The following is a 25,938-nucleotide window of genomic DNA, read 5'->3' as shown; positions in this document are numbered from 1 at the left end:
AGAGAAGGGAGAGGGGAGTGTTCGAGCGTAATAAAAAAACTGAGAGTGCTCCAGGGCATTTCCAGTAAGTATGGAGTGCATTGGGGCATTTGCCACAATATTTGACACGCTGGTTTGCCTCGGCTGTTCTCAATGTGGTGTTGTACAGCATCGTTGGGTAGTGTGTGTTTGGGCCTGGCCCATTAGTACAGCGTCCTCTCTAGTGTGTGTTTGTGATGGGGATGGTAAGGGTATTAAGTATCACCATTACCAAGGAGCTTAGTTAATAACCACAACCGCCTACGGAATTTCTGCGAATGCATCTGCAAAGCTCCTGGAATAGCGTTCGTTCTAGACATAGAAAGATGCAGTTATTACAGTAATTATTCGAATAAGCTTGGTAGTGTAGGTACTCGTAATACGCCGCTTACCGACAAGGAATGAAAATCTCCGATCATCAAGACTTTGCATAGCGTCACACGAACTTCGCCACTGTAACAAGAAAACGCCTGAAGCATGCATTTTCTTTTCTGATTCACGCAGCCGTGCTCCAATACGCGCTTTCTTATCATCTATCTACATGCGCCTGCTGCTCTTTGAGTCTACATGAACGTTCATTCACTGTGAATCTTTTTTTGTCGCTGTTGTTATATATATATATTTTATTCAGAATCTTCGTGCACGCCCGTTAGTTTTCTAAATTGCTGAAGGACCAAGCTTGTCTCCTTCACTCCCCCCTCCCTTGGTATTATGTGTACGAATAATCGTCTTTATTGATTCTCCGGCTGTGTTCCGGGAACTCCAGCGCTGTTCAGGCAGCCAACGATTCTCAAATTGCTGCGTCAGCCCTGCAGCCACGCAAGGTTGGACGGCAACAATAGATTGTCCCGTTGACCTTCCGTCATTTTTCGGTAATCGGACTCGCCAAAAACGTTCGTTATTTCGTTTTTTCTTGCGCACTCTCTCTCTCTCTCTCACTCTCTCTCGCTGGCTCTTCGCGCGTTCACTCGTTCGCTCGTTCGGGCTATTCGCTTACAATCGTCGTCGATGGTTTCTGCCTATTAAAAAAAGAAGAAAAAAAGGAAGACCGTGATGGAGGTGCGACATTGCATCTTCCACTATTTCTTTCGCTTTCATTTACTCCATGTCCGTCAGCATTTAGTTTCGAGTAATTTTTAACCCGCTCCGGTGGCGCAAGGGTTATGGCTCCTGCTGCTGAGAACGAGGTCGAAGGTGCGATTCCCGGCCGCGACGGATGGATTTCGATGGGCGCGAAATTCAAGAACGCTAATGTGTGTGCTTAGATTTAGGTGCACGTTAAATAACACCCGCTAAGTGCTCAAAGTTATTCCGGAGCCAATCACTACGGCGTCTCATAGCGTTAGCGTTCTTTTGGGACGTTATACCCCACGTAAAACCCCATAATTTTTAAAAATTTTTTACCCCAATAATCAATCAACCGAGCGATTGCCATTGCTCAGCGCATTGGCCTATATAGACGTGAAATGGGTCAGCAGGTGGCACACGCTTACTTCTACTTCACTAGATAGATATCTAGATAGATAGATAGATAGATAGATAGATAGATAGATAGATAGATAGATAGGTATAGATAGGTATAGATAGATAGATAGATAGATAGGTATAGATAGATAGGTATAGATAGATAGGTATAGATAGATAGATAGATAGATAGGTATAGATAGATAGATAGATAGGTATAGATAGATAGATAGATAGATAGATAGATAGATATAGATATCTATATCTATCTATCTATATAGATAGATAGATAGATAGTGAGATCTATCTATCTATATAGATAGATAGATATCTATCCGCCTATTTCTTTGTGCTCTCATGTTCGGTTCGGTAACTTTGTATGTACCAAAATTGGGATGCTATGACAAGAGTATATGACGAACATAAATGATAGGTCATGACATGAATATCATGACATGTGTCTCGTGTAGGTCATGAAACAGCTGGCTTCGTATTCTTGCTCTCATGGTCGTTTGGTTAACTTGGTAGGTACCAAAATTGACATAGTATGACAACATAGTATGACGAACATAAATGATAGGCCATGACATGAATGTCATGACATGCGTGTCATGTAGGTCATGAAACAGCCGCCTAAAATGACAAATGACCCAACAAAAGAACATCAACACTCAAAAGCCACTGAAATGGGTTCGGACGTGGGTACTAAGGGAAGGAAACACTAAAGGATGATAGTAGGAATCATAGTCATGAGCATGACTCAGCAAAAATGACAATGACTCAGCAAAAAAACTAGCACTCAAAAACCATTGAAATTGGTTCGGAAGTGTGTAGTAAGTAAAGGAGACACTAAAGGGTGATGTTAGAAGTCATGAGCATGACTCAGCAAAAATGACAATGACGCGGCAGAAAAAAAAAGGATTAACACTCAAAAACCACTGAAATGGGTTGTGACTGACCTGGGTACTAAGTGAAAGAAGCACTAAATGATGATGGTAAAAGTCATAGTCGTGATAATGAATCAGCAAAAATGACAATGAGAGTAAAAAATATTAACACTCAAAGACCACTGAAATAGGTTCTGACTGACTTGGGTACTAAGTGAAGGAAACCCTAAAGGATGGTGGTAAAAGCCATAGTCATGATCATGACTCAGCAAAAATGACAATGACTCAGCAAAAAAGATTAACACTCAAAAACCATTGAAATGGGTTCGGATGTTGTACTAAAGCAGGCTAAAGGTTGATGGTCCAAGTCATAGCCATGAGTATGACTAAGGCTCTCGCCATAAAGTCTCTTAGGCGTAGCTAAAGGGACTCTTGAGGACTCGTGCCTTGAATGTCGTGACATATGCGTGTCATGTACGTCATTAAACAGCCTCTTGATGCTCTCATGGTCGTTTCGTTAACTTGGTAGGCTCCCCCCGCACACTGCTTCGCATATCATCGATTCGCACAGGGCGTGGGATCTGCCGGCTTTTCTTCTATCTTGTGGTGTGATGAACTTGTCCTTTCGTGCGTGTGTAACTGTAGTAGCCAACAAAAATTTGTCGCAGGCCTGCGCAGAACACGCAGCACAGTCACAGCGTAAGCTGGTGAAGTGACTGCATAGGAGTTTAATTTTCTGCACCAAGCACTAGAGGATCTTCACGGTGAAGTCTCTTCGCGTCGTTTTCACGAGAACGATTTGAACTGTCCGCCCGGCGCCGACGGCGAGCTTGCAGCTTGCGCCACAGCACACGTCGGGCTCTGCACTGCGGTCTACTGAGCCCCACCTTGCCTGGTTGCAGCCGCGCGCGTCACTCTACGATTCACTTTTTCAGCAGCGGTTCGTACCTTGCGAGGAGTCCCCATAACGTGTACCGAAGAGTAAACACAGGTATCGAGACTACGCGGCGCACAGGTAACATCCCTTGGCAGGTAGCACGATACGATGCTGCTGATGTATTGGCGTCTCTATTGAAACGGGGTGGTGACAAATAGTCACTTAGCCTGCTTAAGTTAATCAGGTACAGATACATGCTACGTGCAACTGGCACGTAGCGTGCCACCTGGTGTAATAATATGTAACTGCAGTGCAAAGTGAGTACGTATCGACGCGTATCGACGGTGCGCATCTCACATCGCATGAAAAGTGGCACAATACGATGCTAATTATGATCATGGCTTTGGCATCCCCTTTGAAAAAAAAAATAAAGGCGGTGACAAATAGTTACCTAGCCTGCTTTATTTAATCAGGTATACTATACATGCTTTTGATTCTGTCATTTTTGTGTTCATCTCAATATTCTCTTCCTCAAACCCTCTTTATCTCCTCGCGCGCTAGGAGGCGCGTATAGGGCATGTTTACGCTGCAAGCAAGCAAGCGCTGGCGTGGCTCAGTGGTAGAGTAGCTCACTTCAGCGCAGCGGGCCCGGGTTCGATCCTGGCGGGAACTGGGAATTTTTTCGAATTGCTGAAGATAGCGGCGACGGATGGCGGTGGCGGTGGACAACATCGCGATCGCCAACCGAAACGGCTTTGGAATGAACCCATAGCAGCTTACGCTTTAAAATGGAGTGACCGATCTCTTCATCTACTACGGTCTCGTTGGTACAGAACCGCTCCGGATTCATGGTTGGAAGTACTTGTACTAAGCTCGAAAGGAAGGGCAAGTTCGAGATGGCGAAGGGCAGGATAAGAGGTGATAACTTGAGCCAGATGTTTATAGGGCGCATCACACTCATCCGTTTAATAGAAGGGTGCGCCTTTTTTGTGCCATCCTTGTCGTGTCCTCAGGTCCTTTGTCCTTTGTGAATGCTCTAGAATGTCCAGCCTGCTGCTATAGACACTTGGATTGAATGGATGTGATACGGTTTCACTAGCTTTATAGCACGTGCCACAGGCTCTTTGTATTATTGTTCGTTTCATCCAGTGCCCTACCCAGAAAACTCACTCTGTTAAAGAATTTGCTCTCGTCAAATTTGAATGTTCGAGTCGCTGAGGGATAGCTTGGAGCACAGGTGTCGGCTGTTCCTCATGAAAGTGGTCATTCTTGAGGTATAGTATTATGTCGTTCATGTAAATTTAACGCTACAAAACTTTCATTATTCGGGACACACTGACTCGAAGGTTTACTGAGATGGCATTAGGAGATAATGAAATGGAAATACACCATGGAACCTCTTTTGTGTGCAAATATAGGGAGACAACTATGAACGTGTCGCAAGTTTGCGTTACACGATTCTTTTGGTAGGGAAATGGGCTCGTTGCATGAATAAGTAGCGGGAAAAGGGTTATTTTCACCAAGTTCAAGAGCGAGAGCCATGCTCGACACGAAACAGAGGACACCGACATTCTTTGCAGTCAACAGGCCCCATAGCTCCATCATTAGAGTCAACGCGAATGCTCTTTCCGTACTAATATATTAAGGTAATAGCGAGCTTTATTGTCTATAAGTTCGACCAGCGTAGTGTTACGGAAGAACTGACAGAAAGGAAACGATAAACGTTTCTGATGTCCCTGTGTAACGTTGGGCTCGCCCAACCAATCGACGTGCCCTAACCAGCCCAGCAAAATACCGTGTTTTAGCCTGCCTGCCTGCGTATTGCCATTTATGGAATATCGTACCAACCCGGAGACATGGACGGAGTCTGAGGATGACGATTATGATGATGACGATGATGACGACGACGTAAGCATTTTCTCTAAAAAGCAGGCTGATGGCACAGAACCCAAGCTCGTCGTTTGAAACTTTCTGGTGAATTCAAATACTTCAATACCGTTAGACACTAAATTACAATATTCAACATAGAAAGTTCGAAGCTTCGTTGCATGCGTTTTCTATACATGATTGGCCTAACTGTGCGAGGAAGACGAATACAGAGTAGAAGACGACAGGGCAACTGGAATGATGGCGCTTGTCCTGTTGTCTTCTCTTCTATCTTCGCCTTTCTTGAACGGTCAGGTTAGTCACGTTTTCGCACAAACTTTCCAAACTTTCAGTTTTTACACAAGCTTTCCTCTGAATTTGTGCGAACAGACGGTCTATTAGGAGCTCATGGGCACGGGTAGGCTAACTACTTCCATACTTATCGCTCAATGAATGCTGCGTCATTCTACCGAAACATGTTCGATAGTTCCTGCATCATTTCCACACGCTATGAGCGAATCGTCTTCATCTGAAAATCTTCTCCCATAACGCCGTGCTTTCAGACACCCTGATCTGGCTTCGAACGGCAGGACCCTTTGAATTTTCGTAAAATTGTTCCTCTCGAGTTTAATTTTTTGCTCTTCGATATATGTTTTCATAGTGCAAAGCCTGGCTTCCACTCTAATGGGTGTCCCACGTAACTTGAGCCAAACCTGAAAAATATGCAAGTGCCACGTAGCTGGAGTAAGAGAGAGAGAGAGAGAGAGAGAGAGAGAGAGAGAGAGAGAGAATAAGCTTTATGCAAAAGAGCACACGAGCGTATGTAGCTCCTCCGCTCTTGAGTGGGTGGTCCCCTCATTCCAGGAGTCTAGCTGCGTCAGGTGCCATTCTCGCTCGGTTTACCAGGTTGAGCTGGTCCGCCGAGTCGGAGCTGGACAGCGCTGCCTCCCATTGCCGTGTGGTGGGGTGTGTTATGGGTGTGAGCTGTGGTGTGTTTGCGCAAGCCCATACCATGTGGTAAAGCGTTGCAGATTGATCGCAGTGTGGGCATTTATAGGAATACAGCGCAGGGTGTATGGCGTGGCAGAGACTCAAATGTGGATATGTGTTTGTTTAGAGTTTTCGCCATATTACGGCTTCCTCTCGCGTTAGAGCATTATGAGATGGTGGTAGTGTTCTTCGTGAAAGGCGATAGTATTGTAGGATGTGCGTGTGGGTTAATGATGTGGGCTCGGGATGGAACTGCGCGGCGCGGCCCTCTTGTGACTCCCGGTGCGCATGCGCTCGGGCTTAGCGTGTGCCTGCTGATTGCCGCGTAAGAACTTGTGCCCCGGAGTCCACAGAATTTGTATGTATGGTGCGAGCTGGTGCGCTCCACTCAAAATGCGATGTGCGGCCCTGGAAATTTTGGCCCTGGAAAAATTTCTGCATGCCGTTTGAGAGTTCGTCAGAACTATGACGCACTCCCAGTGCGGTCTCGCCGTGATGGGTACGTCCGCACTAGCGTCAAAAACGAGGGTATGTCCGCACTATAGCGACAAAAACGCGTGGCACGCCGTTCGCGGCGAGCGAGGCTGTTGCGAACGACGAGATTCACGAAAAGCGGCAGCAACGTGCGTAACCGCGCGACTGGCCGCTCGAAGCACTTCGCGTGTATGCGCGGGTTTCTTTCATGCTTGGAAAAACACTTTTATGTAGCACGTATTGAGCGACAGAAAGCTATATCGGAAGTTTATCATGTTGCTTTACAATTTTCTCACTGATACTTTTCATCTAATTATAATATTTGAGAAGTTGATTAATTATGACTAGTAGGCGGTGCGTCAAAAATAACCTGAGTATCTCTAAGCGACGGCAAACAACATTACCTTGGTTCTGTCCAGCTAAGTGGCATATGCATGTTCTTAACGTTTGGCTCAAGTAACGTGGGATACCCTATATACAGTATACTGTTCCTGCATCTCCGAGTTTTCTTTTGTGGTGCTTTTCTCTGACGTTGTGCACCGTTGGGTGATACTTACTGCTTAGTTCCTTTTGTTCTACTTCGAGTCAACATGTTACTCCGCACAGCTACCTAAATAACCTAGACGGCCGTTCATACTCCTCGGCTTTCTTTCGAAACAGATTTTGCTCTGCGGCTTCCGCACTTTGAAGGACGCCCACCCCATGCCTCCATGTACAGCTTCATGTGGGGTTATTCTATGCGAACCCAGTGTTGTCTTGCACTAGCCCTCTGATTAACCTTCAATACCGACTGCACTTCATATTTTTTTGCACAGAACCGAGCTAGTAAACACGTGAACGTCTAGACTTTTTAGAAACGTGATCTCCTTCGATGACGCGATGAGTGGGTCGCTTATGCATTGTTGGTATCCGTCCGATGTTAGTTTGAACGCTTCTGAGATTTAATTAATGCTTGCGTTGAGGCTAGTTGGAATATCATACTCGTACTTATAAAGCAGTGCTGCAAAGCTTAACATACACAGGGACGAAAACAGCACAGGAAGTCTCCTTTCTTTCTCTCTTTTGACCTAGTCCGCGCTCGTTTCGCCTGTGTCACTTTTGTGATGTTCTTGTTTCTTTACGCGTTGCAATATGCAAATTTGCTAAATAATTATGAAGCTCATTTCACGGGCATTCTTCATATTCCTGCTGTGAGAAATAGAGGAATGTGTGTGGACGAGAAAGCAAACAGAAATATAGTTGAGAGGTCAACTAGATACTGCATGACACACTGACGCACGCTCACTTTGCCACCCGCCTTTACTAACAAAAGAAGAAGAGGAGGAGGAGGAGGAAGAAGAATTAAAGTTTATCTAAACACCCTAAGCCTCGCTTTATTAGCCTCGCGTGACAGACTACGTGGCTCTTCGAAGCAGAGAGCTCGGACTCGTGTAGCGATTACGTGCTCGAGCTTGTGGTGGTGCGCTAGCTCATGATATTGTGCTCAAGCTTATGCAGTGCAGAAAGCTCAACGTATAACGTGACTCTCTGCAAGGCAATGGTTAGGTATAACATATTAGGTAGATTGTAGCGTGACGTAGTACTGCATCTTAAAGGGAAGCTTAATACATCTGTGCAAACCCTCCCAGACTTAGCTTTGCTGACCGTGTTAAGTGCTGCTGCCGCAGATGTGGGCTGCTTGCTGTCTTACTGAATAACCCACTCACAGGACAGCGCTCATGTACCGAGCGGTCCACTGTTAAAGGGAACACTTGAGTGCAGAGCACATGTCCAGATTTTGCTCTCTCGGAAGAGTACAATCGCTTAGATTTGCAGCAGATAACATGTACTAGTTCGTAGCTTTGACTCCCTTCGAAACACCTGTGTGGGGCACGGACTCTGCTTCCGCAGCCACTTGCAGCTAGGGCACCCGCAAAGTGAGAGCCGCACGTTTGAGTGTTCTCTTTAACAGTGAACCGCAGTGTACATAGCGAACCTATATGTACCTGCACTACCCCTCAGTTGTGCTGGCGGCTGTTGGTTCCCAACGGAATTATGCAAGGAAGTAACAAATATTATCTAAATATTCTCACTGCGAAAAATATGCGCCTTCAGGCGGACGATTCTTTATTAAAGATTTCTACGCCTTCTTTTGTGTTCAGCGCGTATGCTCGGCCTGGTCCTTGCCGGATAAGGTGGGCCTGTCCTGGAGAGAGAGAGAGAGAGCAAGGAGAGGAAAGGCAGGGAGGTCAACCAGAAGAGCGTCCGGTTTGCTACCCTGCACTAGGGGTAAGGGAAAGGGGGAATAGAAAGAGTAAAATAGGGAGAGAATGAGTACTGAGTACACGTGGGACGACGTACAGGGACACTATAGGTGGTCTCTTAAACCGGTGCACTTCAAATACTGTACTAATGCACGCATCGCTTTTTGTGCCAGTGACGGGTGTAGCCATGGTCCGAGTATCTTTGACTCAGAGAACGGTCTCGAGTCCAGTCGGTTTAAAGTTGTCCTGAGAGAGAGGCGTTGTACGTCGTAGCGAGGACAGGTACACAATAGGTGCTCGATGGTTTCCTCGCACATACAGGAGTCGCACATCGGGCTCTCGGCCATTCCCATACGGAAGGAGTAAGCGTTCGTGAACGCCACTCCCAGCCACAAGCTGGCACAGCAAGGTTGTTTCGCCGCGGGAAAGGCTAGATGGCAGTTGTAGACGTAGCAAGGGGTCCAACTTGTACAATCGGCAATTGAAGGCACTTGAACTCCATAAAGCTTGTGACTTTTTGCGTGCAAGCAGACGAAGTTCCCTGGCAGTGTCCGCCCTCGCCAAAGGTATTGTACGCGTCTGGGTATTTACTGCAATAGTAAACTGGCTGATCTCGGCGATGGTATGACAAAGGTATTTGCCGATCTCTGAGACAGTGTAATCAGCAATACGGTTTATAACGTGGGTCACGTGGTGGGGGGTTGCTGAGTCTTGCTGATTGGCCGGGCAGGCATATAATGGCTGTGCTGCGAGACGCGTTGCAGAGGATGAAAAGTTTCACAGCGTTTCACGAAAGCTTCGCTTGACCATAGATTTCAATATCTGTGTTGGATCTGGGTAAATATGGTGTGTGTGTGTGTGTGTTTGTATGAGTGTGTGTGCGTATGTGTGTGTGCGTGCGCGTGCGTCCGTGCATGCATGCCTGCATGCATGCGTGTGTGAGTGTGTGTATATTCCCCTCTCAAGCGCGCGCGCTTGAGAGGGGAAAAGGCACGATAGAAGACTTGTGGATGGATGCATTTTCGACAAACGAATGAGTGTTGTCGAAGGTATAAAGCAATATCTCGACGTTTTCGAAAGCATGCCGGAAATGTTATCTAAAGCCAGTCGAAAGGTATCAAAACACATCGAAGAAAAAAAAAAGGGAAATGTCAAAAGGCTAGTTTTGAAGTGACCAAAGAAGTAAATTTCTTTCTGTGTATAATACGTATTCCCAGCCACGCTCTTGGCCACTTTGGTGGCGCGGGAAAGCACTTAGAGGTTTTAAAGAACGGATTACAGAGGCTGCGACGTTGGCCGACGTGATGCTGGCGGTAATCCATGGCGACTTACACGCGCTACAGACACCGCTTTACGGAATCTCGACATATTTGCCACTCGCTCATGGTCGCGCAAGCTGAATTCGCTTGATCTCGTAAATGTCGCCTGCACGGCAAAACTCCAGTGGTTTCCGGTAGCGCTTTGGACGCAAGTACACCCGAAAAAGAATGAAAGAGAAGAAAACGAAAACAAAAGCGAGAGGCGAGCGAAAGACGCTCGCCCCGAGAAACGGGCGGCGCTCTTCGCACCACAACCTCCCGCGTGGATTCGACCAATGGCCGATCTCTCGGGGCCGTGACGTCACGGCGTGATCGATGCGCAACATCTGGGCCTATATAACGGGGAACCGATTCCGGTGCCGGGACGGTCGGACTTTCTCTGCCGCCTCAAACTTCGAAACCGACGCGGACGGACGGGCTGCTCAATTCCCCAACGACTCGCACAAAGAGAGAACGCTCGCGCTTCTGTCGTGTCGTATCGGCACATTTCTCGGTTTTTCGTGGCACTTTCAACGCTGCTAAGTTGGCGACGACAGGAGGCGGCGTACGATACTTGAAGGCTCTGTTTTCTTTTTTTCTCTAATTTCTTTCCTTTCTTTCGTTAAAACGAAAGCGACAATAAGGTAAGGGTGCGGATCAACACCCTTCCAGCTGGTCATCCGCGTAAATTTCCCAGCTTCTTCCGTCGAGGGGAGAGAGGAGGATAAGAGACCGTCTTTTTTCTTGAGGAACCTTTCGCGGTCATCACCGTTTCTTCGATTCCTCTACCATACAAGACGTCCACTTGAGGGACTGGGAAACGTGACAGCGACACCATGCGTCACCCCTGCGCATTCGTCGTTGCTTTCAGCGTGGCACTGACACTTTTGGTGAGTGAGACAGACGTCGTCTTTCTTTTTTTTTCTTTCGTTTAACTTCTGCGAAATATTGAAGAATATGCTAAGTGGAAAAGTTGAGTGGCTTATCTGTTGCCGGTTTGCCGCTGATCGAGGCTGTGTTCGAGTTCGAACACATCGAAACATTTGCTAATGATAAATTGGTAAAACGGCGGAAGAAGGCACCGCGAGGTGCGCTGCGAATACGCAAAGTTCATGCCATAAGTGTATTTATTACGTTATGTGTAAGCAACGTCGTCTGGAAGCGACCAAGATTTCTGCCTTCTGTTAGCTACTGCGAGGTTACACGAATGCTCTGATACCGTGCTTTGAATAGCCTCTCGCAGAAACAGCATCTGGAGGAAACTAGACAAAGGCCGTTGAACTACGCTTGCCGAAACTGTGTTTCATGCGGGTGAGTTGGGTTCGAAGGAAAATGACCCTCATCTGATTAATTAGTCACGTTGCAAACAGACGTCGGTGGAAATTAAGCTTTCACGAGCTCACGTTGCAAAACGCGAGGGAGAAAAAAAAAACAATTCCAAGCCCACGCTATACTATAATATGATTGCCGTTAAAGTTTAACTGGCGAAGTTCCGACTAATAATACCGTGGTAAGTGTTATCTTACGGCATTAGTGTAGGACGGACCGCGCCACGATATGTTGTTCGTACGAAAATGGGATTTTGGTTTGTTTCCATACATGTTGGGCTGAGATAGTCTCATAGCATATAAACGTGGTGGCGTTGCGAAGGGGTATTACGTTTAAGACAAAAATAATAATCATAAAGCAGCGGTGTACTTGCTTGTGAATAACTTAGCGCACATATTTGCACTTGTATTCTGCATTTTTTTAAACAGTGCGTATTCAACGCTTCTTTCCCATTTTCATAAAGATATTCGGGGGAAAGGCAGCTTATCGCGAAAAATGCGCTTACGGCGTACGATATAGAAATGTAGCACGACTATCGTTCCAAGTAAACACGCTTTCTGATAAAAGCTTAAAAGCCCCTCCCGCTATCCTTTTAACGCACGAATGTACTTCGATTGAGGATGCACGAGGAAATAGATAAGAAAGTTTGCCTCGGTACGAGTCCGGATTTTTTTTCTCGGATCTCTTTGTAGAGTTCGACTCACCTATTATTTCACATGAGCCCGCGAAGATGTTCTTTCTTTTTGTGCAGATAAGGGCATCAGGCTTTAAGAGAAGTTGCTGCGAATGTTTCTTCTGTTTATTTACCTGTATCGAAAGCGTATAATATTCAGCCCGAAGTATTTGGTTATTGAAAAGATCTATACTGAGAAATGTATATTAGGTGTTGCCGTTAGTACTTCAATGATAAATATAACTATAACTCTATGATGGCGGCGCCTAACCAGGCGAACGCGCCTCATTTTACTGATCAGTACACCTCGAAGTATACAAAGCGTACCAATCTTGACTAGCACTGAAATTAAAATGCACGCTACCGGTGACGCGATTTACGTTACAAGGAAGGAAGGAAAGAGTGGAGAAGGAAAGGCAGGGAGGTTAACCAGTTCAGGACAACCGGTTTGCTACCCTACACATGGGAGCGGGGTGAGGGGGAATGAAAGATGGGGAGGAGAGAGAGAGAGAGCACATAACGTACACAGCACACACATCATCAGTCACAGTCCGTCACTCTTGCGTGGTACGTGACATCACTGTCATAGCCGCTTGTCCAAGCCTGTTTCCTTTAAAAACCTAAGCAGTCCCTTCGTTGCTTTCAGCTGCGATGTCTTCTGTCGACGACACGCGAGAATGGTTTCAATTGACAGTGGTCGATTGTCCAGGTGTGCTAGAACGGACGCCAGGGACTGTCTCGGAACATTATATTCAGGACAGTCGCATAGAATATGTTCTAGCGTCTCCTCGCAAAGACAGGCATTGCAAAAAGGGTTGTCGGCCATTCCAATGAGGAATGAATAAGATTTCGTGAATGCCACCCCTAGCCATAAGCGATAAAGCATAGTGGCCTCTTTTCGGCGGAGTCCAGTTGGCATACATAGATGCATCAAAGAGGGCAGGTGGTAGTGACGATTGCTCCGGTTGGTCTGGCTGCTTGGTGTGCACCATAGAGAGAGCGTGATCTCCTGTGCAAGCACTCGAAGTCTGCTGGCTGCGTCGGACCGTGAGAGCGGTATGGCCTCTTCCTGTGTGTCGTCAAGAGCTGCCCGAGCGGCATTATCGGCGTTTTCATTCCCTATGACGCCGCAGTGACTTGGAAGCCACTGAAACGTCACGTGGTGTCCTTTCTCCTGTGATGTATGGAGTAAGTATCTAATATCGAATACGAGCTGTTCGTATGGCCCGCGACGCAGAGCTGATAGCACAGATTGTAGGGCTGCCTTTGAGTCACTGAAGATTGACCATTGTCGAGGTGATTCCCGATTGACGAAACGAAGTGCCGCACGAAGAGCAGCTAGTTCCGCAGATGTCGATGCCGTTGGGTGGTCAGTCCTGAAGCTAATGGTAATAGCTCTTGCTGGGACAACCACAGCACCGGACGAACACTGGAGGTTTGTGGAACCATCAGTATAAATATGTACACTGTCCGCATACCTCTCGTGTAGAAGAAGCAGAGAAAGTTGTTTCAGCACAGGTGACGACAGCTCAGATTTCTTCTTGATTCCTGGTACACTGAGATGTACTGTGGGGCTAATAAGACACCAAGGGGGTATCGATGGTTTAGATGCAGCGGTGAAGCCCGAGGGAAGTTTGTCGTTGTACTTGATGATAGTTTTAGAGAACGATGCTTGGCGCCGGTCCGAAGGTAGTGTTGCAAGGTGGTGATAGGGGGCACGTGCAAAATGTCTGATGTGCGTTCTCAGGGCTTCCACCGTAATGTGAGTTTGCATCGGATGGTCCCGAGAAATCGCAATAGTTGCCTCTGTTGACGTGCATCTGGGTAAACCAAGGCAAACTCTGAGTGCTTGAGCTTGTTCTGCCTGCAGAACACGAATATTTGTCTTGCAAGTGTTGTTCAGTACAGGTAGACTATATCTTAAAAACCCGAGAAAGAGAGCTCTGTAGAGTTTCAGCATTGCCTCTACTGACATCCCCCATGTCTTTCCTGTCAAGTATTTAAACAACTGGGAAGTTGCTGTCAGGCGCCGTTTCATGTAGGCCACGTGTGGGCTCCAACAGAGGTCTCGGTCAATGATTACGCCAAGAAACCTGTGGGTTCTGACATAGGAAATGGTCTGCCCACTGATTGAGATGACATAAGGCGTCATTGGTTTGCGAGTAAATGCCATTGGTTGCGAGTAAATGTGACGCCTCGAAGAAAGGTGGGGCTACCATCGTTCAGGAGAGTAAGGTTATAGTTGTAGGCGATGCTTGCTAATCTTCGTCCTTTTGCATTGGTTCTTGTACTTCCCCATGCCGGATGGTGTGCATTGAAATCTCCTATGATGACCCATGGGGCAGGACACACACTCAAGATATCTGCTAATCTTTTCGTTTCAAAATTGCTTGAAGGCGATATATACACGCCTATGAGAGTAAACAATAGTTTGTTCTTTTTAACTGTGATGCATATATATTGATTGTCGTCGTGAGGCGGAATTGGTTGCAAAACATAGGTAAGTTCACGACGAACAAAAACGATGATTTTGCTGGATGCACCATTTGTTGAAGACCTAATAAATTCGTACCCTGACAGTCTCATTGGTTTCGACAGGTTGGGCTCACAAATGACGATGAGTGGAAACGCATTGGTGTACACAAACTGACGAAAATCTGAAAGGCGTGATTTTAGTCCTCTGGCGTTCCATTGGATGACGGACGCTGCCTTGACTTCTTTTCGGAAGGATGGGGTATGGGTAGCCATCTTTCTAGTTGAGGGATTCAAGCACTGGGCTTAAGGCGTCCAGCACTTTAAGTGCGCTTCGAGCAGATGTTGTCCCCATGTCGACTAAAAGTGCTCGGATGGCGTCCATGAGGGAACGCAGAACCGAAATGACTTGACGATCTGTTTTAGGTGCATCATCCATGACTGGAGAAGGCTCCGGTTGGACGACGACCTTCTGAGGTTCCTTGGCAAGGGAGCGGCTCGGTAGCGTAGGCCATTCCTCTAAAGAAAGAGTCTTATCCGCTTCCTTCGTGGAAGTGGTGGGCCTTTTCGCGGCGCGACTAAGTGGTGCCGCAGTGGAGTGGGCACTATCACTTCGAGCATGCGCCTTCTTTGAAGACATACGACGGTGCCGACGTCGACGCCGACGCCGGACTACTTCGGCTGCCTCCCTGTGTGTCGAATTGTCTCTGGACATTTGCTTGAGAACTGCGCGCTCCGTCTTGATGCGGGGGCAGTCTTTCGAAGAGGCAGCGTGAGGGCCATTACAGTTGGTGCACTTCAGAACCGTGGCACCGCAGGTCTCTTCTGCGTGAGGTTCAGCACAACGGGGACACAGTAGCGGGTTGGGACACACGCCCTTGACGTGTCCTAGCCGGAAACACTGATGACATTGAAGCGGCTTCTGGATGAATGGTCGAACCGGATGACGGAAATGTCCGACTTTAACGTGGGATGGTGTACAATCCCCCTTGAAAATTACTTTTACGCAGCGCGTATTCCCAAGGCGGCGCACTTGCGTAATGATAGTGCCCTCGTTTGCCGGCTTGATGAGGCTAGGTAAGTCATCATTGGGAATGGCAATGTCGATGTCATAAATTACACCGGCTATGGATGTATCGTCGGTCGGGATAAAGGGGCGCATTTTGATGCCGCCTAGCTCCGTGATTGCTTGAAGTTTTCCAAGCGCACTCACGTTGTACACGTCTATGGCGAGTATATTCTTCCGTGGATTTATTCTGATGTCCTTAATTTGATCTGGCACCGCACATTCCAGAAAAATGGATAGGGCTTGCCTGTTCAGTAGGCGTAGGTTGCTTGAGGGTTCCTCCGGCATAAAGATGATGACGTGTGGCCAGCGCGCAGGCCTTGACTTCATAGTCGTTGTACTCGCAGGAGTTGACGGCGATGTGTTGACGATCTTTCTCTTCGCCCTCTTGCTCCGGACGGGTATGAAGCTGTCGTCGGATGAGTCGTCTTCCGACATAGAGTACAGCTCGGTGTCTTCGGTGTCGCTGGGGGAGCCAACTCGCTTTCTTGCGGTTGACGGCCGTGATGACTGCTGGCCAGGGGGGCCTCTGGAGTGCTGCGCGTCCATGGCCGCAAGACGGGGAGGCGAGGCACCTCGAAAGGCGAAGATTTCCCCAAAAATTCAGAGAGCACAGAGACAAGTGTTCTATCAAGAAGACACTTCGTCGTCGTTCATTTACGTTACAGATGCTGACAGTCAGATTGCAGATGACGAAGCCATAGAACATCTTATAGAGCACCGTACTTTATCAACTAATTTTATGATATACATGTTTTTTTAATTAACTGCGATAGTGTCGAAATTTGGCTATGAAGAATCCGACTGTTCAAAATCGTAGTTAAAAACAAACGAGAAACACTAAAGCACGGGACAGTACAGATAAAAAAAACAAGAACATTATGAAAACCTTTCAGCATCGCTTACTGTAAAAGAAGCTAGCTCTACATACCAGGAACTTGGCATAAACTTGCAAGTTAATACATCTCATGAGCAATGGATTGTCAGCGCATGATGTTTAACGAGCACGAGTACTCTCTACTCGTGCTGAAATAGTTAGGTTCCCAGCAGAGCGCATACGAAGTAACTGACGCGGGAAAGTTATCATGAGCTTAAATTGAGATGAAGAAAGAACGTCAAACCAAGGCACACCCCAAGATGTCACGTAATTATATCACACTGTAACGCGACTCTCCCGTATCAATGATGTTTAAACAGTTGCTTTCTCTCCTTAACTCTGTGTCGAAGGAGAGAATTACCACATGGAGGCATAATGTGAAAACGGAGAAGCTGAGTACTAATCGATGTGCCCGCTTGGTATTAATTGAAATTAAGGAATACAAAAATATTCAGTTCAATTCAATTTCCTTTATTTTTACTTTTGCGCGAAAGGAAGGAGCGCAGTCGCTCAAGGCTACTGCGTTTAGTATCTTGGCGAGGTGAATGCTCCTTCGACACGATGGTAACGGACCATTAAGAGACAGATATATACAGCCCTAATGAATAATTAAGGTACGATGGTGAAGAGGAAAAGGTAGAACAAAAACAACAAAAAGAAACACAATTTCTGTAACATGTGAATAATATGCACATTTTTCTCGGCTTTCAAACAACGGGCGTGCGGTTGAAAAGTTTTCACTTAAATGGGGAGGGTGGGTGGGGGTGGAGAGGAGTAAAACATAGCTCGTTTGTGTGTTTACATCAACTGGTCAATTACCTCTTATGAATGCACGTTACCACTCGCGTAGGCAACAAACAGTCTTATCACAAGGACGACTGCATAAAGAAAGTGGTACACGGCTTAGAGGAACCGTTCTTCGTGAACCCATTAAAAGAACGATTTCTTTCTGATTCATCTATGTAAAACCAATTCCATAAGTTGCGCTGTAGGTTTTGCCAACAAATTACTATGCAAGGTCCTCGCATGAATTGCTTCAGCTAGGAATTTAGCAATGCTAGTTCCCAGCTTTAAGCGGTTACTTTGCGGATGATTAGCGTACCTTATTAATGCTACAATCATACAGCGCCGCAAATCCACAGCATAGCTTTCTTTGAAGTCGTTGCGCTTGGAATCCGACTACAGTGTGCAGGTCCTTGGTACAGGTCCTTGTCCTTAAGGTGAATGCTTTCCCGTCAGCTCATTCGGCTGAGTGCATTCTAATGAAAGGAAGAGAAGGAATGAATTTCAATAATGCAAGATAGGCCAAACGCATTGTGCCCCCCAAGAATAATTGGCCCCCGAACGCCGTCGACGTAATGGACTAGTAGTTTGTGGCCCTTCCTGCCGTAATTGCTGCAAGGCTTTTATAGGCTTCCTCGTTAGGCACTGCCCGAATGCTGCGTGAGTTTTCAGTCCCGCCTGTCTGGGGCTGACGTTATGTGTCCTATTATACATTATATTGTGCACTTGCTTCGCAGCGGTAGCAGTGGTGGTGGGGCAGGAATTATTGTACACTTATATTCTATTTAATCAGTGTCGTATATTATTTAGAGACGACTACCTTGCTAACGGAAAGAGAACAATGAGAAGTTCAAGCCATTTACCGGAGAAGCCTGTGTTACCAGCATCGCTCTGCGAACTGGTTGGCGATGTCCTAACTTCAGCAAAACATAAACAAAAGCCTGCGCTGTATAGTATCCACCAAAAAGTATGCTTTAAGTACGTGAATAGCCTGGAGAAAGTGCGCAGATTGTACGAGATCTTTTTTTTCCTTTTTTTTGTCTACGGATTGAATTTATTTATATGTTTAGCTGGCACGCGTCACGTTTAGTTTTATACAGCATTTAATTAACCGCTTCACGAGAGCTTCGCTTCAGATAGATTCCAACATGCGTGTTGGACGTGCATAATTTATTTTGTTATTTATTTTGGCTCATGTGTGGTTGCGTAACCAACTAATTGGTCAGGAGATACGAAAAGTCTATTAAAGTGTTGCAAGTCAGTATGGTTTGCACCGCGCTGTCAAAAAAAAAAAAAAACGCAGAAAATTGCAAGACGGGCGAGCTAGAGTCGGTTAATTTTCGAAACAACGCGAAAGAACAGGCGCTCGAGCGATTATGAAAGGAAATGCCCAAATTACTCTGAAGAGGTCATATAGTGGCTGGGAGCACAAGCCACGAATAATAGCGGTAAATAACATTAAACCATCACTGGGAGAACTACTTGTAGGATAGCGAACTGGAAAAGGTCTAGTTCTGATAGATATAATCAGATCTATGATAGATATCGTAGATCTGACATAATATCGGGAGGCTGCAGCAATTTTGTTGCTTTCGTTTGCTTTCTTGTGGTTTAAACTATGTTTAAACAGAAATTAATATTCTTTTCGCTCTTTTATTTTTCAAAATTAGACGTGTGTGTGTGTGTGTAGGACAGGTTGGCATCACGGGTGATGTCGGCTACTCCTTCTTGCCTAGCCAAACAATACGTATCCAAGATAAGCTGGCTGAAACAAACAAACGAATAAACAAGACAGAATATCGAAATAAACTGTACATAAAAGTCGGAACGTGGCTAACGCTCATACTTTAATAGAAATTAGAATTAGTAATTTTTAGTACACTGTACGCTACAACACACACCATTTGAGCACCAAGTAAAAACAGGTCGTAAACAAAGCGAAATATAAACAAGCTAATAGTGCAGTCACTTGCGGTTCACATTTAACTCAATTAAGCACAGTCAACAGTAGAACAATGTTACACAACGAGTTGGGATCAGATCAAGGACATTTTAGGCATACTTCGCAGAAAGCTTAAGGTTATCCTAGTTCACTTTCGATTTTAGGCTCGCGTGATGCCGCAATCCACCTTATTCGGGCAGCCTTCGGTTCCCTCCCATGCTCTCCTATTTTCTTAGTAAAAAACGTTTTTACGTTCGAAACGTGGCATTCTGTCGTCCCACCCGCCGTTGTAGCCCAGTGACTGTGCCGTTGCGCTGCTGTGCTTAAGGTCGGGGGTTCGAACCCGGCTGCGGCTACCGTATTTAAATGACGGCGAAATGCAAAACAAGAAAGCAGCTTCTGTACTTATATTTAGGTGCATGGTAAGGAACCCCAGGGGGTACAAATTAATCCGGATTTCTCCACTACGGCGTGCCTCATAATCAAGTCGCGGTTTTGACTCGTAACACCCTACAATTTATTTACAATTATTTTTAATTCTGTCGTCCGTGTCGGTTGCTACTGGATAAAATCAGCTTGCGACTCACATCTTGAGTCACAAGTATCGGTAAAGCATCGGTAAAACTGAAACTGTAGGTCATTTTAATCCTACGTATTCCTGTGAACATCTTGTTCATGTGGCGTCTTGTTTGGATTGAAACGGTCGCACGTTTGATGATAAGCAGCCAAACATTGTGCAGACAGCTGAACCAAACGCTAGAGATTAGGCGAAAAAAGAAAAAAAAAGTTGTGATGCCTCATGCAGTCACACGAATTACCACAACGATAGTTGTGAATTCGCTTCTTGGCAAATGCTTTTGTGGTACGTATTCAGCTACCAGGTCGACGCGCATCTACGATTACGGTGCCGATGATGACTGCCACACTGCGTGCGGAAAGATTAATTGCCATTTTGTTAAAAAAAGAAAAGAAAGGTAATTGTCGCATAGCGAAAAAGAAAAAAAAAAACAACAACAACGAAAAGTTACAATCGAAGTGTCGTGTGACGCCGATCAGATTGCCAACCAAAAGAAATATTGTTCACAAATTGATCGCATCGTGTCCATGCAGCGCGATATTCTCGACTGCATTATGCATACTAAAACCAGGTCACCGATATTCAAGCCCCGCACCATATAAAGTACACCAAATTAGCCGCAAAGTCGAACCAATCACGACGCATGCTGTAACGCATAACTCTTATTCATCTTCTTGAAAGGACATTGTTCGCGTACGTCTTCGAATGCTTATGCCGAAACTGACACAACCAGGGGCAATGAAAGGCTTACTGCGCATGTCACTGCGCCAGCTATCCTGTTACTGCAATATGGAACAAAGCTGTATTAATTTTTTTTTGCGGTGGGGAGGGGGAGGGATAGGGGCTGGTTAGGGAGGGGCTGCATCAAGTTTTACCTGTATCAAGTAAAGAAAACTCAGTTACTATCCGATTCTAAAACGGAGGCTTTGATTCCACAAATACGCAAACCAAGGCTTGCGAGCGAGTCTCCTATATAGTTAGGTCTAATGTAACTATAAACAGCGCGCACCTAAGTCAGAAAGCTACGCTCTCCGCTCCTCTCCCATTTTTGCGCGCATCTACAGGCCGTTGAACAGCCGTGCGCACGAACCTGAAAGAGCTATCGCTCCTAAAGGACTCAGCAAAATGAAATGAAGCCTGTTTCTTGTTTCGCTGCTCCAACGAGAGCTTAAACGAGCTGGTTCAATATCTGGCCGCATTCACTATACGCATCCACGTTCGCTCCCTGCGCAGCCGCCGCTGCCGAGAAACGATACGTCGTTAACGGACGCGGCTTCCTGAATCTGCCGGTACAGTAGAGGTAGCAGGAATAACGAAGGATTATTCCGCACGAGCGCAGATCCGTTGACTTGCCGTAGACAACTCCTTAACGAGTACTTAATCTCACTCTTTTGACCTCGCGCTTAGAAAAAAAAAAAAAGGCATAGCAGGATAGATACAGGAGTTGTTGTACTGTCGCGCTGAAAAAAAAAAACGAAAGAAGCGATTACACCTCGCATGGTCTGCTTCATTTTTCAGACTTTCTACAGCAAAGTTGGGGTAGTGTGGGTCTTTCTGTAATCTACTTTATAAAGATATTAGCCGAGTTTTATTCTGCGTATACTGTTAAGTTGTTTATGTGCCGCTTTACTCTTTCATTTCTTGCAAAAGCGTGACGAAGCAAGAACAGTCCGTAATCGTAGCTCGCGGACGTGATGCGTCGGAAGATTTCGTTCGCTTCGCCTCTTCTTTAACCTGAGCGCGCAGATGGGATAAAAACCGTACACCGCCGCTTGTTGACGGATTTGGCGAGAGACAACCGGTAACTCGAGATTATCCGCGTTCTTGCGTTCGACTTTCAGAAAGCACGCTCGCCGTGGTTTCCCATTATATCTGCGCCAAGAGCGCGGAAGTCCGTGCCGAGAAAACATGCGTTTTGAAATAAAGCGGGTGGAAGTCCGTCGATGTTTCGAAGGGAGGAGACTGTACGAGAAACATCGCGGCCGGCATAAAATTTCGTACGCACTTATCGAAAGGGGAAAAAAAGAAAAGAAGATTGTTGCTGCAGCAGCGCAATCGCTAAAAGATTGTCCGGAAGATGCGCACTTCGCATTAACAACTTGTTGACTTGCGAACTCTACGACGGTACAAGGGATTCAATTCTACGGCTCAGTGAGCCGCTTTTGCTCTGTGCGCGTTATCTTGTTCTCGTAGCTCTGCGGTGTTGTGGTGTTGTCACTACGTTCCGCAGGAATGCGGTGCAAGTGTCCTGTTTTTAGGGAACTTGTTGTGTGCGACGTTTGTGCGAGTAAGTTTTATACCAACGTTGAGGTGGATTATATATAGCGCTATAGGATGTCGCACGCGTAAAACTATAGGTGGACATGAGCGCTTCCTCCGTGTGTGTTTTCTCCCCTTCTTCCTATCTTCAATTTCTATCTTTCGGTCTCCTCCTTTTTGAAGAGTGTGGGCAGGCGTTGTGCCCCTTCCGGTAGCAGTTGACAGCCTGCTTCTCGCTTTCCCTTTTCCTGTCAAGTGTATATACGTTTTCGAACCGAATAATAATAATAATAATTTATCGCCGACCCACCTGAACAATTATGCAACACCATAACGACGATTCACTATAACAGTGAATCGTCGTTTTAAAACAGGTATAGACTAACCTATATATATAAAGTTGCTACAATAATTTGTAATCGCGAGTTTGTGGCAAAAAGCCAATTTTCGCAGCCGTATATTTAACGAAGATAGCATTGCGCGTCGTCATTTGCAGAGGCGTGACGGTGCATTTTCTTTCCGTGGCTTTCGCTTGTTTTGAACAGCCTAAGGAGGCTTCGTCTCTTAACAGACGAATCCTTCATAGCTTCGCCTATGAAAGATAAGCCTCTCCATAGACGAAGAGTCACGTTTTTTTTTCTCAAGTGCAAAAATTTGAAAATACACGATTGCCATTGGCGATTCAAGTTAATATTGAAGTCATAGTGATGAGCATATCGTACTCCAGAATTGCGACTATGCAGACGCTCGCAATCACTTATACAGTTGATCTGTCATTGTAGAAAGCAGTTGTGAGCAGGCGTGATATGGGAAACCACTGATTAAAACAAATATTGTTCGTAATCTTTTATCTTAAATACTTGTGCGCTGGACTTTTGAAAGGGCATCGTTGCCTACGCCTTCTTTTATTCTTATTGGCAAGAGAAAAAAGAAGAGAGAGAGAGAGAATGTCTGACTTGATGTGCTTGTAAGACAACGTTAAACTGCGGCAGCTGACAGGTTTGACTTACTTACATTAGGTTAATTATTAAGGAAGTCTGCTAGAGGCTTTCTAAATTGAGCCACATCCCGTAACAGGTACATAATGTACGGTTTCTGTATTCTTAATCTAACGTGAAAAATTGGAGAATACTGAAATCAGAGGAGGGGGAGTTTAATAGTGAAACGAATGAACGTCCTTTGAGCCAAGAGAGCCAGTTGTTTCCGGGTCCATTGTTGCACACGTGTCTTGCATAAAACAGCGCGCCAGCGGCCGCGGGCTGCACTGGCGTTTCCGAAAATTTCGCGGGTACTCTTTCAAGCGTGGGGAAAAAAAAAGAGCTATATACTCATATAGTATAACGCGTAGGAAACAACTGAAAGCGACATTTTCCAATGTTCTCAAAGGAGCATGTATTAACTAGGTCGCCATTAGGTTAATAATGAGGAAGTTCGTTAATTAATCTGTACTGATCACTGTAAGCATATGTATGAGCTCAAAAGTATTGAAGAGAGATAGAAATATCGAGAGAGAGAGAGAGAGAATGCGTGTGTGTGTTGTCTTTAATCAAATGATCATGTCTGCCAGGCTGACGACAAGGCATGCTATCTGGGGTGATGGACGGGAAAATATGACATACACTGTGACAACGCAAACACACAAACGGCACACACACCCGGACAAGCACACTCATTCAAAACTGTTCGCGAAGTCTGAGTAAGTAGTTCTCAAAAATATTAGAATGGCTTTTGTTTCGCGAAATGGGCCGCAAAGCAGTATTAAGTATTTCTCCACGGGCCAAGAATACGCCGCAGTTTGAAGCTATAGAGTCGTGGTGACAAATGCAACGTCGCCTTCAGAGATTGTCTGCGTAATGAACATATACCGATTGTAGTAAGATAATGCAAGCTGCAAGCCCTCGGGAACATTGCACAACGAACACAATGAACGAGTCTAGAAAATATTGGACGCTTCTTGAGCAGGTTGCCAAGAACACACAGCTGGTTTTGACATTTGCAAATATTTGCAAACATCTGCCAAAATCTTCCGCTTACAGATGTGACCAAAGTTGAGCGAGAAAGGACACTGCGTTGCACGACGGTATTCCCCCAACGTGGTGACTGTGGCTGGGACATTCTGTCGCTGATCACGAGGTCTCGGGTTCGATTACCGGCGAGGAGGGCTTTCCGATTCGATGGGAAAAGATTGCAAAGGACGCTTGCCGTGTATTTACAATTAGGCGCACGTTGAAAGGACCTTGTGTGATCAAAATTAATCGGGCGTCCCCCACTATACATTGCGTCACTCATCGCTCAACGTCGCTTCAGGACTTTGAATCCTATTATCTAGAACACCATCGCGATGGTGTTCGCGACAATAGCTCTTATAATGTGTGGTATACAGGGTGTCCCAACTATCATGCACCAAGATTTAAACATACTTATGCAAATGCCCCGTAGCTGAACAGAACCAAGGTAAGGTTGTTTGCCGTCGATTGAAGATACTCAGGTTATGTTTTGAATTCTGCCTAATTGCAATATTACAATTAATTAATTAATGAACTTCTCGAATAATATAATTAGATGAAAAGTGTCGATGAGAAAATTGTAGAAGCAACATGAAAAACTCCCGATACAGCTTTCTTCCGCTCAGTACGTGCTACACAAAAGTGTTTTTGCGAGCGTGAAAGAAGCCGGCGAATACGCGCAATATGCCTCGAGCAGCGAGTCGCGAAGCAATATTTTAAAGGATTGGCTAAAGTTACGTGGCGCACCCTGTATAACCTCTCCCACGGGAGCCCATGTATACCTATGGAGCGCATCGTGTCACGTGATACAGACGGACGGACGGACGGACGGATAGCTTTCCGAGAGAAGTAGCCCTAGAATACGAGCGCATTGAAGCGCATGCTGGCGTTGCGCCACATTAAAAGATAAAAATCGACGTAAATGTGAAACAAAGCGGATGAGGACATATATATATATATATATATATATATATATATATATATATATATATATATATATATATATATATATATATACACACACACACACGGAGCTCTGCCCTCGGCGCAGTGTTTCTCGCGTCGTGTCAGTTCTAAAATTAACTTTATACACGACCCGATAAGTCGACGCGATGTCAACGTGTCATCGGCGCCGGGGCTCACTGAAGTTCTTATCTCTGTATACATAGCCTTATAGTGTTCAAATTTGCGTGGAGACCAAGAAAGCTTGGTGTAGCTCCCGGATACGCCCACCCAGCTAAAAAATAAAAATAAAACGATAAAACAAAAAGCGACTTGGCGTCTCAAGTCAACGCAACGCATGTCATTATGCATAGACCTCGTGTGTAGAGCGCTCAGCCTCAAACGCGAATGAAAGACTATGCGCTAACTTGGCACGTCCCACGTCGCAGGCTGTCACTTCTTTCTAACGTCTCATTAATTTCATATCTATGTTATGGTTAAGACAGCGGTGTCGTAGTGAAGAATAATGCTTCCGCGAAAGGCTGTATGTAATCTGCGACGGCTGTTATCGCGTTTCTGTCAGCGTGAGGATGCAGGAGACAGCCCGCGTTCCTTTACTAATCGGACGCTTAATTTTTTTTTCTCAAAGATGCCTTCGTTTCTTACCAAATAGCTGAATCGGCAGCTTCCTGAATCGGCCGGCATAGCGCAGGCAGGGAGCCGCTCCAAAGGGGGGAGGGGCATTGACGAGACAGAAGGAAGAATGGAATTAGAGGAGAGCCGCTGTTGTAAAAAAAAAGTATTCAGTGCACATACTGCAATCTATGCGAAGCGAATGCTTTCATTAAATGCTATAAAACTAAAAGCGATGCGTATACTCCGTATAGCTCTCTGC

General features: G+C 45.8%; 1 protein-coding gene across 4 annotated transcripts in view; it reads left to right on the top strand.

Annotated features, from left to right (window-relative positions):
* LOC119446231 (uncharacterized) overlaps window positions 1–25,938 on the top strand; it is a 233,172-nt gene that overhangs the window by 19,183 nt on the left and 188,051 nt on the right. For 2 of the 4 annotated variants that reach the window (XM_049664021.1, XM_049664020.1), the window contains exon 1: window positions 10,518–11,007. The exons of the other annotated variants lie outside the window; for them this stretch is intronic. In XM_049664021.1, coding sequence (XP_049519978.1) covers window positions 10,954–11,007 — 54 coding nt within the window. In that variant the 5' untranslated portion in view covers window positions 10,518–10,953. Of the gene's footprint in view, window positions 1–10,517; window positions 11,008–25,938 lie in introns of those variants that run through there. 4 annotated transcript variants of the gene reach the window in all.

Source organism: Dermacentor silvarum, chromosome 3, assembly GCF_013339745.2.
Source record: "Dermacentor silvarum isolate Dsil-2018 chromosome 3, BIME_Dsil_1.4, whole genome shotgun sequence".
In the NCBI taxonomy this organism is placed as follows: Eukaryota; Metazoa; Arthropoda; class Arachnida; order Ixodida; family Ixodidae; genus Dermacentor; species Dermacentor silvarum.
This window is presented reverse-complemented; position numbering and strand designations above follow the sequence as displayed.